General features: G+C 44.4%; 1 protein-coding gene across 3 annotated transcripts in view; it reads right to left on the bottom strand.

Moving 5' to 3' along the window:
* Nucleotides 1–16,980, bottom strand: part of FBLN2 (fibulin 2) — a 261,844-nt gene that overhangs the window by 39,614 nt on the left and 205,250 nt on the right. For all 3 annotated transcript variants that reach the window (XM_033926337.1, XM_033926336.1, XM_033926338.1), the window contains 3 exons: nt 10,211–10,345; nt 7,276–7,413; nt 88–231 (listed from right to left, as the gene is read on the bottom strand). In XM_033926337.1, the coding sequence (XP_033782228.1) occupies nt 88–231; nt 7,276–7,413; nt 10,211–10,345 (417 nt within the window). The remainder of the gene's footprint in view (nt 1–87; nt 232–7,275; nt 7,414–10,210; nt 10,346–16,980) is intronic.

The raw sequence follows: 16,980 nt of genomic DNA, 5'->3' as shown, positions 1-16,980 counted from the left end.
AACCACCGCTTCAGGGCCTTGGCGCCAAATCCAGGCTATCAGTACGCAGATCCTGCCTGTCTAATCATAAATGTTGATTTGCCTTACCGACACATCGGAATCCATCCTCACTAGAGTGGTAGCCTCTGCTGCACGTCAGTGGCTTCTTCTGACAAGTGTAGGATCCAACAGTGTTTATACAATTGAACTCAGGCTTACAGGGCTCAGAGAGAGAAGTGCATTCATTTATGTCTAGGGATAACAAAGCGATAGGTTACCACAGCAGCCACTAAAGAACCACGTTGCTTTTGCAACACCTGCATTACTTAATTTTTTTTTTTAATTATTATTTATTAACATCACATTTCTTGTTTCCAAATAGTGGGGCCATTTTGCCAAGCTGTACTGAGCGCTAACACAAGCTTAACACAGTAAGAAAAGCCTACAATGAGAGATTAGAGAAACTGGGCCTCTTCTCCCTTGAAAAGAGGAGACTGAGAGGGGACATGAGCGAAACATTCAAGATACTGAAGGGAATAGACTTGGTGGATAAAGACAGGTTGTTCACCCTATACAAGATAGAGAGAACAGAGAGGGCACTCTCTAAAGTTAAAAGGGGATCGATTCCGTACAAACGTAAGGAAGTTCTTCTTCACCCAGAGAGTGGTGGAGAGCTGGAACGCTCTTCTGGAGGCTGTTCTAGGGGAAAAACACCCTCCAGGGACTCAAGACAAAGTTGGAGAAGTTTCTGCTAAACTGGAACGTACACAGGTGAGGCTGGACTCATTTAGAGCACAAGTCTTTGACCCGGGGGCCGCCGCGTGAGCGGACTGCTAGGCATGATGGACCACTGGTCTGACCCAGCAGCGGCATTTCTTATGTTCTTAGGTTCTAACGTGGGATGTGCTACATCAGTCTGAATTCATTTTTACATCTGCACATGCTAACTGCACGGTAAACAATTTTTTTCAAGTACGAGGGTAGGGTTACCAGAAGTCTGGATTTACCCAGATATGTCCTCTTTTTAGAGGGTATGTCTGGGCATCTGGACGGCTTTTCAAAACCTGGCACTTTGTCTGGGTTTTGAAAAGCAGAATGCGTTGGGAGGGACACCCGCGCAGGCGTGAATGCTCTTCCGACCGACGAGAACAGGCTGAGGGAGCAGGGCTAGGTGGCGAGGCTGGGGTGTGACGTGGGCATAATGGGGGCGGGCCTAGGGGGTCTGGATTTTATGTAAGCAAAATCTGGCAACCCTTTACGAGGGCAATTCAAAAATTAAAGGCAATTGTTAAATGACATGATAACCGTAACAGAGCTCGTGAAGTGCAATGTCGATGAGTTCGTTCGTGCGCAACGAAGCGCTCAGCTTTTAGTCGTGTGGTAGCCACAAGGTCAGAAACATGGACACTCCACTGCAAGATTGCACCGTCGAAGATCAACATGCGGTAGTGCCCTTCCCCAGGAAAATCATGTTAACCTTCTTTTGGGCCATGAAGGGGCCTATTCTGGTGCCTTTCCAAGACACACGGGCAAACAGTGAAAAGTGAAAATGACTTGAGCGTTGCTGCAAAATAAACTCAAACCTGCAACTCACAGCAAAAGAAGAATGTTGTCCAAAACGGTCTTGCTGCGCCCTGACGATGCATACAGTAGCAGTGTCGGAAAAGACAGCGTATATCAGTGGTCTCGAACTCACGGCCTGGGAGCCACATGCGGCCCGCCAGGTACTATTTTGAGGCCCTCGGTATAAGAACATACGAATTTGCCTCTGCTGGGTCAGACCAAGGGTCCATCGAGCCCAGCAGTCCGCTCCCGCGGTGGCCCATCAGGTCCATGAATGTAGAGTGATTTTTTGTCTAACCCGTTGATTCCTACTCCTTTATATCCTGAAAAAAACCCTTTTCCCTTTTATCTATACCTTTTCTTGCTCCTGTGTCCTCCTTTATCTGTAGCCTTCAATCCCCTTATCCTTCAGGAATTTATCTAGTCCCTCTTTGAAACCCCTTAATGTAGTCTGTCCTATTACATCTTCCGGAAGCACATTCCAGGTATCCACCACCCTCTGAGTGAAGAAGAACTTTCTAGCATTGGTTCTAAACCTGTCCCCTTTCAATTTCTCCGAGTGCCCTCTTGTTTTTGTAGTTCCCAGTACACTGAAGAACCTGTCCCTCTCCACCCTCTCTATGCCTTTCATAATCTTGTAAGTCTCTATCATGTCTCCTCTGAGTCTCCGCTTTTCCAGGGAGAAGAGCCCTAGTTTCTCCAACCTTTCAGTGTATGAAAGGTTTTCCATGCCTTTAATCATTCGTGTTGTTCTCCTCTGGACCCTCTCAAGTATTGCCATGTCCTTCTTAAGGTACGGTGACCAATATTGGACACAGTACTCCAGGTGCGAGCGCACCATCGCCCAATATAGCGGCAGGATGACTTCCTTCATTCTTGTTGTAATACCCTTCTTGATAATACCCAACATTCTGTTTACTTTCTTTGAGGCCGCTGCGCATTGCGCCGTTGGTTTCATTGTTGTATCCACCAACACTCCCAAGTCCTTTTCAAGGTTACTTTCTCCCAGTACCATCCCCCCCATTTTGTAGCTGAACATCGGGTTCTTTTTCCCTATATGCATGACCTTGCATTTCTCTATATTGAAGTTCATCTGCCATTTATTCGCCCACTCCTCCAATGTTGTCAGGTCTCTTTGCAGTTCTTCACATTCCCCTATAGTTTTAACCCTGCTACAGAGTTTAGTGTCATCTGCAAACTTTATAATTTCGCACTTTGTCCCTGCTTCCAGATCATTTATAAATACATTGAACAGCAGTGGCCCGAGTACAGACCCCTGTGGGACACCGTTCGTTACCCTTCTCCAGCCCGAGTAGTGGCCTTTCACTGCAACCCTCTGCTTTCTGTCTGCCAATCAGTGTTTAACCCATCTATTTACGTCCCCTTCCACCCCATGGTTCCACAGTTTCCTAAGTAGCCGTTCATGAGGTACCTTGTCAAAGGCTTTTTGGAAGTCGAGATATATGATGTCTATGGGATCCCCTTTGTCCATCTGGCTGTTTATTCAAAGAAGTGTAGTAAGTTTGTTTGGCATGATCTTCCTTTGCAGAAGCCATGTTGGTTCATTTTCATTAGCCTATTCCTTTCTATATGCTCACAGATACTGTCTTTTATCAGTGCTTCTACCATCTTGCCCGGCACTGAAGTCAAACTCACCGGTCTGTAGTTTTCTGGATCACCTCTCGATCCCTTTTTGAAGATAGGTGTGACATTTGCTATTTTCCAATCCTCCGGGATCACCCCTGTTTTCAAGGACAGGTTGCAAACTTTTTGGAGTATTTCCGCTATTTCGGTTTTCAGTTCCTTTAATACCCTTGGGTGGATCCTGTCCAGGCCGGGGGATTTGTCAGTTTTCAATCTGTCTATCTGTCAGAGGGCATCTTTGAGGCTTACCTCTAATGTCGCAAGTTTTTCTTCTGGGTCTCCGTTAAAGATTTCTTCGGATTCCAGTATATTGGATGCATCCTCGCTTGTGAAGACTGATGAGAAGAACATGTTTAATCTGTCAGCCACCTCCTTTTCCCCCCTTATCGCTCCTTTTATCGCCGGTTGCTTCCCTTTAATATATTTGAAGAAAGATTTGAAATTTCTTGCTTCCTTGGCCAGTCTCTCTTCGTATTCTCTTTTTGCTTTCCTGACCACTCGGTGACATTCTTTTTGATGTTCCCTGTGCTCTTTCCAGTTTTCCTCATTTTTGTCCTTTTTCCACTTCCGGAACGATTGTTTCTTGTCCTGTATCGCTTCCCTCACTGCATTGCTTATCCACACCGGGTGTTTTGTTTGATTCTTTTTGCACCCTTTTCTAAATCTGGGGACGTACAGGTTCTGTGCCTCTTGTACCGTGTCCTTGAATAGGGACCAAGCTTGCTCCACAGTCTTTGTTTTTCCCGAGCCTTTCCTGAGTTTCTTTCTCACCATTGCTCTCATACCGCCATAGTTCCCCTTCTTGAAGTTGAGCATTGTCGCTGTGGTTCTCTTCCCTTTTGATGCTCCTACTTCTAGTTTGTACTGGATCATGTTGTGATCGCTGTTTCCTAGTGGTCCTATTACTTCCACTTCCTTTGCAGGTCCCCCCAGCCCGTTGAGTAGTAGGTCGAGAGTTGCATTCCCTCTCGGTTCCTTGACGAGCTGTTCCATGAAGCAGTCCCGCACAGCCTCTAGGAATTCCATTTCCCTTGCGTTATTTGAGTTTCCAATACTCCAGTCTATCCCGGGGTAGTTAAAGTCCCCCATTACCGTGACATTTCCGTTCTTGCATTCCTGCCTTAGTTCTGCTTCCAGTTCTTTGTCTTTTGCTTGTTTGTCCAGGTGGACGATAGTACAGTCCCAATTTTATGTCAAGTCCATTTCTTCCTGGTAATTTAACACATAATGATTCTAATCCGTCCGTCTCTGATGCCGTATCCACTTTGGTCGAGTGAATGGTGTCCTTTATATGTAGTGCTATTCCTCCACCCTTCTTTTGTGTCCTGTCTCTTCGATAGAGTTTGTACCCTGGCAGTACTATGTCCCATTTGTTTTCCTCGTTCCACCATGTTTCCGTGATTCCAATGACAACCAGGGCCTCTTTTTTGGCCGTGATTTCTAGTTCTCCCATTTTGTTCTTTAGGCTCCTTGCATTTGCGAACATGGAATTTAGGTCCTGGTTTTTTTTCCTTTCCCTGTTGTTTGTCCCTGTGATTTGTTCCTCTTGTCGTCCCCTTTTTGAGGTGCCAGACCCCGAGTTTATCATAATCACAAAAGTAAAATAAAACAGTTTTTTAAACCATGTCTCTTTAGCTATAAATTACAATATTATTATTAAGACTTAGCCAAAAGGAAAGATTTATAAACTATAAAGAGTTTGACCTCATGCAAAATTGTCATTTCTTTAATAAGACATTAACTATTTTTTCTGAGGCCCTCCAAGTACCTACAAATCCAAAATGTGGCCCTGCAAACGGTTTGAGTTTGAGACCACTGGTGTAACAACTTGGATTCAAATGTCTCCCACATCCTCCTTACTGCTCAGATCGGGTGCCTAGCAATTATCGCATCTTCAGTCCACTGAAGGAGACCCTGCGAGGTCGCAGATTCACTTCTGACGATGAAGTAAAAGAAACGGAGCTCGCCAGGCTTTGGGAGCAGCCAAAAAACTTCTCTTCAGCAATGCAGAAGCTAGTTGAATGATGCAGCAAATGTGTCGCCTTGCATGGGACTATGTGAAAACAATTGCTTACAGTTACTTCTATTAAAACCGTTAAATGTATTTTTCCTTTACCCTCATATATTGAATGGGTGCAGATGTTCTAAAGAGCTAGCGCGTTGATGTCACCAGCACACTAAATTGTTAGAATATAAGAACATAAGGATTGCTGCTGCTGGATCAGACCAGTGGTCCATAGTGCGCAGCAGTCCGCGCCCGCGGCAGCCCTTAGGTCAAAGATCTGTGCCCTAACTGAGACTAGCCTTACCTGCGTTCGTTCTGGTTCAGCAGGAACTTGTCTAACTTTGTCTTGAGTCCCTGGAGGGTGTTTTCCCCTATAACAGCCTCCGGAAGAGCGTTCCAGTTTTCCACCACTCTCTGGGTAAAGAAGAACTTCCTTACGTTTGTACGGAATCTATCCCCTTTCAACTTTAGAGAGTGCCGTCTCGTTCTCTCTACCTTGGAGAGGTTGAACAACCTGTCTTTATCTACTTTGTCTTGAATCCCTGGAGGGTGTTTTCCCCTATAACAGCCTCCGGAAGAGCGTTCCAGTTTTCCACCACTTTCTGAGTGAAGAAGAACTTCCTTCCGTTTGTCTGGAATTGATCCCCTTTTAACTTTAGAGATATCCAAAATGCAGGAATCCTAAGCCCCTCTTAAATAGGAAGTTGTAAGTGCTCACCGGGTAATTTTTTTTCAAATGGCCATGCAACAATATTAACACTAGTTCATGGCCATTAATGACATATGGAGGAAAATCTCTTTTTGACAGTCGTGCAATAAATGGGAAAGGGATTTTTTCAAGCATTTTCCCTTTCTGTCCCAGTGGGCTCACAATCTACCTAACATACCTGGGGCAGTGAAGGATTAAGTGACTTGCCCAGGGTCACAGGGAGCAGTGCAGGATTTGAACCCACAACTTCAGGGCGCCGAGGCTATAGCGCTAACCACTGCGCCACACTCTTAAACAGTAGTAGTAGGTCGAATTAAAACCAGCTCATTAACAGACTCCGTGCAGTGATCAGAACAATGACGCAGAAAATTGCTGAACTACTGACAGCTCTGAGAGGTCACTGGGGCCCTGTTCTTTACTTCCCTGTCAGTGCCTGAGTGCTAATTGGCTCACACACTGACACAAAAGTCACAAAGACAACCACAGCCCCTCACAGCCAAACTAAAAAAAAAAAAAAATCACTAGTGGTCTAGTGAACCCCTCCCAACTCCCCCAACATAAAAAATATAGATCCCTGGTAGTCCAGTGGACCCTTCCCCAAACAAAAAATTGCCTGGTGGTCCAGTAGGTCCACTGACACAATTCCTAGTCACCACTGGTCCTGCTCCCCCCTCCCCCCATGTATACCTTTGGAATAAGGCATGAGGTATGCCCGATTCCTCAGGTCCTTCCCTTCCTGGTGCATCCTGGGATGCACTAGGAGAGGCCCAAGCACCACACAAGCAATTTTCTCCCCTATATGGCACATAGGCCCCTCCCAGGATACGCCAGACAGGGAACTACCATTTTGAAGAGGGCAGGTGGAAGTAGGCATCCCTCCTCCCAACGGTACATGGAGGGGGGAGAGGGTCAGGTCAGTGGCCCACTGGGAATTCCAGGCAATTTTTGATTGGGTGGGATCAGGAAGGGGTCCATTGGACATGCACACAGCTCATGTAGGCATGTTCCCAGGAACATAACGACCCCCTTACAGACCAATGTTCAAAATGGGCTTAGTGTGCAGGAAATATCCATGCCAATTTCTTAGCATAGTTTAGTAAAAGGACCCCTTTATTTCATGCTTGAATTTTTAAAATCAACAACCTTTCAGTGTACCTTTGTACGTTTTAAAAACTTCAATAAAGATTATTGAACTAAAAAAAAAAAAATTAAAAACCTGAACCTCTAAAGGACCCCGTTCACGGATGGGTAATGCGCAATAATGTATGAATATTATAAACCTCAGGTATAAATTTTTTAAAGTGAAAGTAAAAGCACTAATAGAAGCTGAGTGGAACTTAACGGCCTGTGAATGTAAAGTGCTAGCTGTACTTACCCACACAATTACCCTCTGGGTCTTGTAAAAATCCATCCATACAGCGTCTCTTTGATTCACAATAAAACGACCCTTTAGTGTTCTTGCATGCAAAGTTTACTTTGCAATCGTGAGTCCCTCGTTCACATTCGTCAACATCTATAAAGGAGAAAATTAAGCAATCAGAATGGCTGATATGCAGACAAATGCTGTTTTACCAGTGCCACCTAGTGGTTTTCAGTGGCATCGTCTGAACAATGGCCTTGAAGAATCTTTACTGACCATCCTGGCACTTTCGGGATGGGAGGAAGGGGGAGGGGGCTCCAGGGCAGAGCCAGGGTGGAGCCTGAAGTTATCTGAATACCATCAATTTTCAGCAAAATAGTCTGGACGGTTATCTGAATATCAGCAGTAGCGGAATAACTTCCAGCAGGTGTTTTATGCCAGGATATTCACCATGGATACCTGGGTACAACCTGGGTTTTAAATATCTCAGTCAGTGTTTTAAAGCAACACCAAATTCAAAAGTTTAACTATCAGGAAGAATACCTTTACTGGGGCCCATTTATTTACTAATATACCACCTATCAGTGGAGGTTGTCTAAGCAGTGTACATTCAGGTACGCAAGCATTTTCCCAGTGTCCCAGTGGCCTCACAATTTATGTAAGGCAAAGGAGGATTAAGTGATTAAACTTTGGGCTTAACACATTGTAATCCAGGATTATACTGCATGCTAAACTCAGTTTAATTTGGCACCTTTGGGATATTCCCACAATTTTTATTGCAGGTCATGTGATAATGTAACCACATGAAGTACTTGCAGGACCTTCACACTGGATTGCTAACCGCCTCTAATGTATAAGGTGCTAAAGGCCAAATTCTATAAAGGGTGTCCTAGTTAGGCATCGCTAGGCTCCCTAAACGCGGATACCTAATGGCGCCTCACTAAAATCTGCACGCAACCCAAATTGTTTCAATTAGCTTAATTGACCGTGCCATTGAAGTTAACCCTTTCAGGACCATAAGGATCGTAGGCCAATTTTTGTGGTTTTGACGACATTTTTATGGTAAAAAGGGCTTGCAGATGCCAAAAAATTGATTTTTTTTGTGAAATATAATTATTTTTATTTAAAAAAAATCACACTTCTGGCTTATGGACAGTGTGGCAAGTGAATCTTCTCGTCAATCTGGCAACGACGCTAATGAATGAATGTCGGAACCAGTTTGTTTACATAAAGGTAGTATCATATGGAATCCGTACATATCAAATTTAGAACTGTAGACTATCCCAATCAAAATTAATAGGATTTTAAAGTTATGGGACAAATATGTCCCTTGGTCCTGAAAGGGTTAATTGATAAATGTTTAAAAAAATGATTAAGAAGTCCACGAGGAATTCCGAACAATACCTATTGATGCCTAAATTGAGGTGCCCTCCGATGTCTACATGAAAATTAGGCATGGTTAAGGACAGAAAATGACTTGGTAAACTTAAGCTTTGCTAGGCGTCCGAGTTAGACCCGGTAAAATCTAGCCTAATCGATCAGCACCTAATTCTAAGACATCTGACCATGCCAAAGTCCGTTTAGGCACCTCTAGGTGTGATTCTATAAGCGGTGTCCAGCGAACGATTGACAACCGTGCAGGTTGGCACCTACAATGTAGGTGCGCTTAGGCCCCATTTATAGAATCTGGTCTTTAGTGTTCCCGCGTTAACTCTGCATTAGCCAGCTAGTGCGTATAAAGCATGACGCAGTAACTGACTATCATTTCCGTGCCCATTCTCCACCCCGCACAGAAATATGCGGTGATGAAGCAAATTACCCCCCTAACTGCTTAATGCAGCAATCTATTACGTGTGCTGTGCGTTACATGCATAAGCGGTCCTGTTATTAAGGCGCGCTAACCGATTTAGTGCGCTAAAGATTAGTGCTCACTAAATGCTAAGACATCCATTATATTCCTATGGGCGTCTTAGCATTTAGCACGCACTAATCTTTAGCACGCACGAAATCGGTTTGCGCGCTTTAATAAAAGGACCCTTAGTGTGTTAACCCCAAAATTCTATACTAGATTCTAAAAATTGCATGCAGTTTAGGTGCACACCCAATTTACACACGTAACTTCATTGAATAACAAGCCAATAAATGAATTAGCCCCAATAATTGTGATTTTAGCAAGTAGTTATTGGTCCTCATTGGAATTAATTAAAAAGTATGCACATAAATTTAGGCGTGGAATCTGTGCGTAAATTTTACAACTGTTCCAAAGTTTCAAAGTGGCGATGTGGGGTACCACCCTCCCTGGCACCAACCTCCCTCGCTATGTCACTGGTGGTAACTGGCTTCATAGTCATTGGCGCGCAAGACACCAGCGTGCCGACAATCCAGTGCTGACAATTCAGCGCAAGAAAGAAGCGCGTGGCGGGAAAACTAATTTTTAAGGGGGGGGGTTGGAGTGGGAAACACCCCCCCCCCCACATGCTTTATTGCATAGTGTTGTTGGAGGGTGGTTTGGGGGGCTGGAACCCTTCATTATAGAGAAAACTGAACTTTTTCTGTTTTTTTTCGGGAAAAGTTCCATTTTCTTTATAATGGGGGGGGTTACACCCCCCCCAACGGCAGCACAAACATTATGCATTAGAGCTATCCATTGGAGCTCTTTAAAAATGAGTTATTTCGCCGCACGCTTCTTTCTTGCGCTGAATTGTCAGCGCACTGGTGTCTGGCGTGCTATTATCTCGTCATCGGTAACTGTGGTACTGCGGTAGCGATTCCTGTGTCACTCTCTTGTACCATGTATAGGGATAATAGCATTGTTCCATTGCAAGGTATGAGCACACACCAAAGCATGTAACCAGCCGAAACTTCCTGCATAACTTTGCTCTGAGCAGGGAAATAACTATTGGCAGCTAGTTTTCTGCAGCGCATATATTCTGCAAGCCATCCTTCTTACCTACACAGGTATCACTCTGACGCTCATATCCAGGGTGACAGACAAGTTCCTTGACACAGGCAAAAGATCCAATTGTGTTTACGCAGTCCTCATCTCGCTGGCAGTTGTGTAAACCTGCTACACATTCATTAATATCTGCAAGAAGATGTAAGATTAAGAAGTAATCACGGATTCTGAAATATATGACCAAAGAAAGTACTGAGCAAATTAGACGAGTCTCTTAAAACAGATGCAATCAATTGCAATTGTTTCTCCAGATTGGGTTGGAAGCAGGATACTGGGCTAGACTGGTCATCGGTCTGCCCCAGTATCGCTAATCTTTTGTTCTTAAAATCAGAGAAGACTTGAAATGAACTTTATGATTATACATTGAAGTATTTCTTCACGGAAAGGGTGGTAGATCACTGGAACAAACTTCCGGTGCAGGTGATCAAGGCCACCAGCGTGCTCGATTTTAAGAATAAATGGGACTTCCACGTGGGATGCCTACGAGGGTCAAGTTAAGGAACTAGGTCACTAGCACTCAATGGGGTGGGTCAATAGAGTGGGCAGACTTGATGGGCTGTGGCCCTTTTCTGCCGTCGTCTTTCTATGTTTCTATGTTTTAAGAATAAGTTATTAATCTTGCTAGTATATGACAAAATAAGATTATATGATTATATATATACAGTATATTATATTATATAGAGATTGTATAAATGATTAGATGAGAGACTAAAACTGATTAGTATGATCAAAATATGATACAATTAAAATGACTTTGCATTTTTAATCGCCATCAACATATCCTAAACTGGTCGACTGCAAGGTAATTTATCTGACGACTGATCAATATTATTGAAACTGTTCAAAGAAACAGAACATAACAGCAAATAAGAACTATAAATTGATTTTTGAATATTTATAATTGGGATGGGTGAGAAGATATCATTATTCAGAATAGATAGGATATTTATGATAATATATGTTTGTGTTATACAGAATGATAATTGTTTGGGTGGGGGGGGGAAATGGATGATTATGAACATGAGAAAGATGGATGTGCTTTTATTGTATTACTATGAGTTGCGTTGGTTGTATTGCACTGTTGTAAGTTTTGAAAATTAATAAAGAATTTTTATTTATTTATTTTTTTTAAAGGAAAATTGGTGGTAGGCGCTCTACCGGCACTTAAGTTAATTGTTTTAATTAGCTATTAATAGTGAGGGCCGAAGTTGTGCAGGCCTGACGCAAAAAAAAAAAAAAAAGAACCATAAAGTCCGTGTTATTGTTGTTCAGGGTACATGCGCTAATGTGAATATTAGTGTATGATCTGAAAAGGAAATACTCGAAAAAGCCCTCGAGGTGAGAGGCACATCCTGTAAGTAGTCCGCTGGCACCAGCAGCTCTCCTTTCCACCCCGCTTCCCTTCCAGTACCCCCCCCCCCCACTGGCGGCTCAGGGTCGCGTCTGGAGGGCCTTTGTGCATTTGCGGACGTCGTGTTATTGCCTCGATGTCCGTGCACTTACGGATGCCCTTGAGCCGCGGCCACAACGTTTAGTGTGCAGAGGCTTCAGACTGAGGCTGATCTAGGGCTCCTTTTACTAAGGCGCGCTAGTGTTTTTAGCGCACGTGGGATTTTAGCGTGCGCTAAACCCGTGCTACGCTTCTAGAGCTAACGCCAGCTCAATGCAACAACTTAGCGGGCGCTATTCCGCGCGTTAAGGCCCTAACGCACGTTTGTAAAAGGAGCCCCTAGTGTCATATTTTAATGGTTTTTTTTAACTAACTTTCTGCCAACCTTCCTATAACCTGGAGCAGTCAGGAATGTAAAGTTAACTTCCTCCAGTGCTGCGGGCAATTCCAGTTTTCGGATCATATTGCTAGGGAATCTACATTTTTTTTTTTTTTTTTTAATGTAGTTTGACATATATTTTAAAAATATAATCCATAATCTCAGTGGTAAAATCAGAGTCTGCATTTACCAGAGCAATGTAGGTTTTCTTAATTCACTATTCCCACATGATGTATGTATGTCAACTTAGCTAAATGAAATTATTTAAATAAATTACTTAGGCCCCCCCTAATTTGGTCTGAATTGTGGTCCCATGGTAAGCGCAAGAAGCCAGTATTTTGTCTCTTAATAAAGGCCTCGGCTTTGCAATGGCCTGTTTTAAATCATAAACTCATTATCCCAAATACCAAAACATAACAAGAGCCAGTTTCCAGCTCTCGCCACAAATCTATTGAGACCGTTCGGTTCTGATTTCTGTCACGACTGCAACTTCTTTCAAAGAGAAACTGCACTGCTCCTTTTAGCAGGAACGAAGTACATTGTCAATACCTGCCCTAGTAAACTGAACAATAGACATTGTTGTACAAAATTAAAACTAAAGACAAGTTTTTTTAAAAGTCCCCTAAAGTTTGAAAATGGTAAGCCTTGATAGGGTTACCAGGCATCTGGATATCCCCGCATACGTCCTCCTTTTAAGGACAGGGGTCCGGATAGCTTTTCAAAACCCAGCACTTTGTTTGGGTTTTGAAAAGCCTCCTCTCAATCGTGTCAGGGAGGAAGCGCATGCGCATGGACGTGCCTTGGGGTGGGTCTAGGGTGTCAGAATTTTACGATCGTAAAATCTGGCAACCCTAAGCATTGATCACGGGTATCCCCCGAATGACCCATATAACACCGATTCTAAAACAGCTACACTGGTTGCCAATTCAACAAACATAGAAACATAGAAATAGACGTCAGATAAGGGCCACGGCCCATCTAGTCTGCCCACCCTAATGACCCTCCCCTACCTTTCTCTGTGAAGAGATCCCGCGTGACGATCCCATTTGGCCTTAAAATCAGGCACGCTGCTGGCCTCAATCACCTGAAGTGGAAGACTAATCCAGCGATCAACCACCCTTTCAGTGAAAAAGAATTTCCTGGTGTCACCTCGCAGTTTCCCGCCCCTGATTTTCCACGGATGCCCTCTTGTAGCCGTGGGACCCTTGAAAAAGAAGATATCTTCCTCCACCTCGAAGCGGCCCGTGAGATACTTGAACGTCTCAATCATGTCTCCCCTCTCTCTGCGTTCCTCGAGTGAGTGCACTTTAAAATTTTGTCAATAATACATCAGATATTGTATCATGCATCTCCTACTGTTCTGCAGGTTTTGTTTTCTTAAGTCTATCAGCCCAGTTTGAGATCGGAAAACAGTATGAAATTATGTTTGGGTGGTTGGACGACAACTTCTCATTCCAGGATGGGCGAGGTTATGTTGTCGGTGGGGGGGGTGCAAAGCTTTGGAATGCTCTGCCAGGAGTTCTGTGATTATGCGCTGTTAGATTAGGGTTTAAGAAAATGTTGAAAACGCAATTGTTCGTAAACGCCTTTTTTTTTTTTTTTTTATTCTTTATTGATTTTCTAAACTTCAAAAGTGCAATACACAAATATATATCATATAATAAGTTAATAAAAGCATATTCAACTTACAAATAGGCATAACCAACCATTTTCCCCACACCCAATGATTATTCAATAAAACACAGAAACATAAACTATCTCAATAACTTTACCCTATTCAGACTTAAAATATCTTTCCACCCCTAGTGGTAAACGCCTTCTTATGTTATGGACCCCTGTTCGGTTACAAAAATTGGATAGCTCCAAGTCTAATAAATGTTGGCACTGTCATCTCAAAGGAGGGACTTTAGATCATTTATTATTCTATTGTCCGTTTGTTATGACTTTTTGGAAATCAATTTGGGGCCAAATTAATTGTTTATTAGAAAATCCAGTGGCATTGTCATATGATACTGTATTATTTGGTATGTCAATGAGGGCAAAAAGTCAGATATCCTCAAATAATAACAAACTATTGCTGATAATGACTGGGGTTGCCTTTCAACAAATTACTTATAACTGGAAGAACTGGAGTAGACTAAATTATAATTTTGGGTGGAATTCATTATTTCATATGTATAAAATGGAATGAGTAATAGCAACACAGATATTAGGAAATTTCCAGATGTCTGGGAGCCATTAACAAAATTTTGTAATGATTAGTTGTTACTTTTCCCTTAATTCTTAAAGTTCATTTTTCAGGGAGGGGGAGGGGATTTTAAGTATAACATCTTATATAAAGTAATTACTATTATGAAGGGGTGGGAAGGGAGGGAGATAATAATTTATGATTAGTACCCCCTGAACAGGGCTCTAAACATTTCCTCCCTGCAAGATAAACAGGAGCAGCCTCTCCTCTCTCCTCCCTTGTCCCCAAACAAAGGTCATAAGAACATAAGAATAGCCTTACTGGGTCAGACCAATGGTACATCAAGCCCAGTAGCCCGTTCTCACAGTGGCCAATCCAGGCCACTAGTACATGGCCCAAACCTAAACAGTAGCAACATTCCATGCTACCAATCCAGGGCAAGCAGTGGCTTCCCCCCGTATCTTTGTCAATAACAGACTATGGACTTTTCCTCCAGGAACTTGTCCAAACCTTTCTTAAAACCAGCTACGCTATCCGCTCTTACCACATCCTCTGGCAACGCGTTCCAGAGCTTAACTATTCTCTGAATGAAAAAAAAATTTCCTCCTATTGGTTTTAAAAATATTTCCCAGTAACTTCATCGAGTGTCCCCCTAGTCTTTGTAATTTTTGATGGAGTGAAAAATCGATCCACTTGTACCCGTTCTACTCCACTCGGGATTTTGTAGACTTCAATCATATCTCCCCTTAGCCGTCTCTTTTCCAAGCTAAAGAGCTCTAACCTTTTAGTCTTTATAATTATAAGGTCTGGAGCCCCGTGAAGTTTAACAGTGACCCCTTCAACTCTCCACTAACAAAATTGAGAACAGAAAGTTCAAATGTAGAGAACGGCTCAAAATATATCCATAACTACCTATAGTTACATAGAAGCTAGAAGGAAAAGCCTCAGGGCACAATCCAGGACTAACGTCCTCACTCGTGCCTCCTCGTAGGCATAAAACCCCCTGCTACTTTATATAAATCTGTTTTCTGTTTTCTGATTTTGAATATACATCTACCAAGCATTTGACAGAATTTGGAGAAGTGAATGAGGAGTTGTTCTGAAACTGATTAAACAAGGTCTTGGAGGTAGAGATTTTTTGCAATTGAAGGGGATTTTGTATAGCTCCAAGGTTTCATTGGAAGCTTAAGAGTAACTCCTGGGACGTGATCTTTATTCCTGTTCTTTTACACGGAAAGAGGCTGGAAAGCTGTGGTGTTTGAAACGAAAGTCCGCCATACAATAAAGCGCTCCAGTAACAATTCTGGGAGATATTGGTTACCGAAAGGCATTCGTGGTATATAAATAAAGATTTTTTTAAAAAATGTATTTATCATTTTCATATTTACATTTCAAGTATAAACTTGTACAGATAGCAATATAGGATCAAATCAATACACAAATTAATGCAATACATACTAAAGAAAAATTTTCCCCCATAATCACTCTAGTCCCCAATATATGAGATCCAAAATGTAGATAGCGGAATAATCAAAAAAGGATATTCGTTAACTAAGGATAACATGACTGGTCAGGCTGATATCTAGTTGGAATAATCACCTCTTATAAACTCTATTTAGGGCTTTAAAGTACCGTATTTTCACGCAAATAACGCGCACCCGTGTAAAACGCGCACACGGGTATAGCGCGCAGAAATCACGATGATATGTACAAAAACTTTTGTATACCGCGCTCACGGGTATACCGCGCATGATGCCCGACGCTCCTTTCGCCCGCCCTGACTTTCCGTGCGCTGTCCCGACTCTCCGTTCACCCCCCCTGACTTCCGTGCACTGCCCTGACTTTCCGTGCGCTGTCCCGACTCTCCGTTCACCCCCCTGACTTCCGTGCACTGCCCTGACTTTCCGTGCGCTGTCCCGACTCTCCGTTCACCCCCCCTGACTTCCGTGCACTGCCCTGACTTTCCGTGCGCTGTCCCGACTCTCCGTTCACCCCCCCTGACTTTCCGTGCACTGTCCCCCCTTGAAGTCCTGTCCCCCCTTGAAGGTCTGTCCCCATCCTGAAAGCCTGATGCCCCCCCCGACGTCCGATACATCCCCCCCCCGGCAGGACCACTCGCACCCCCACCCCGAAGGACCGCCGACTCCCCAACAATATCGGGCCAGGAGGGAGCCCAAACCCTCCTGGCCACGGCGACCCCCTAACCCCACCCCGCACTACATTACGGGCAGGAGGGATCCCAGGCCCTCCTGCCCTCGACGCAAACCCCCTCCCCCCAACGACCGCCCCCCCCAAGAACCTCCGCCCGTCCCCCAGCCGACCCGCGACCCCCCTGGCCGACCCCCACGACACCCCCACCCGCCTTCCCCGTACCTTTGTGTAGTTGGGCCAGAAGGGAGCCCAAACCCTCCTGGCCACGGCGACCCCCTAACCCCACCCCGCACTACATTACGGGCAGGAGGGACCCCAGGCCCTCCTGCCCCCGACGCAAACCCCCCCCCCCCCCAACGCCCGCCCCCCCCCCAAGAACCTCCGACCGCCCCCCCAGCCGACCCGCGACCCCCCTGGCCGACCCCCACGACCCCCCCACCCCCCTTCCCCGTACCTTTGGTAGTTGGCCGGACAGACGGGAGCCAAACCCGCCTGTCCGGCAGGCAGCCAACGAAGAAATGAGGCCGGATTGGCCCATCCGTCCTAAAGCTCCGCCTACTGGTGGGGCCTAAGGCGCGTGGGCCAATCAGAATAGGCCCTGGAGCCTTAGGTCCCACCAGGGGGCGCGGCCTGGGCCCATGTGCCTCAGGCCGCGC

This window comes from Geotrypetes seraphini, chromosome 17 (assembly GCF_902459505.1).
Source record: "Geotrypetes seraphini chromosome 17, aGeoSer1.1, whole genome shotgun sequence".
NCBI lineage: Eukaryota > Metazoa > Chordata > Amphibia > Gymnophiona > Dermophiidae > Geotrypetes > Geotrypetes seraphini.
Note: the sequence above shows the minus strand (reverse complement) of the source record. Positions and strands in the feature narration are given on the sequence as shown.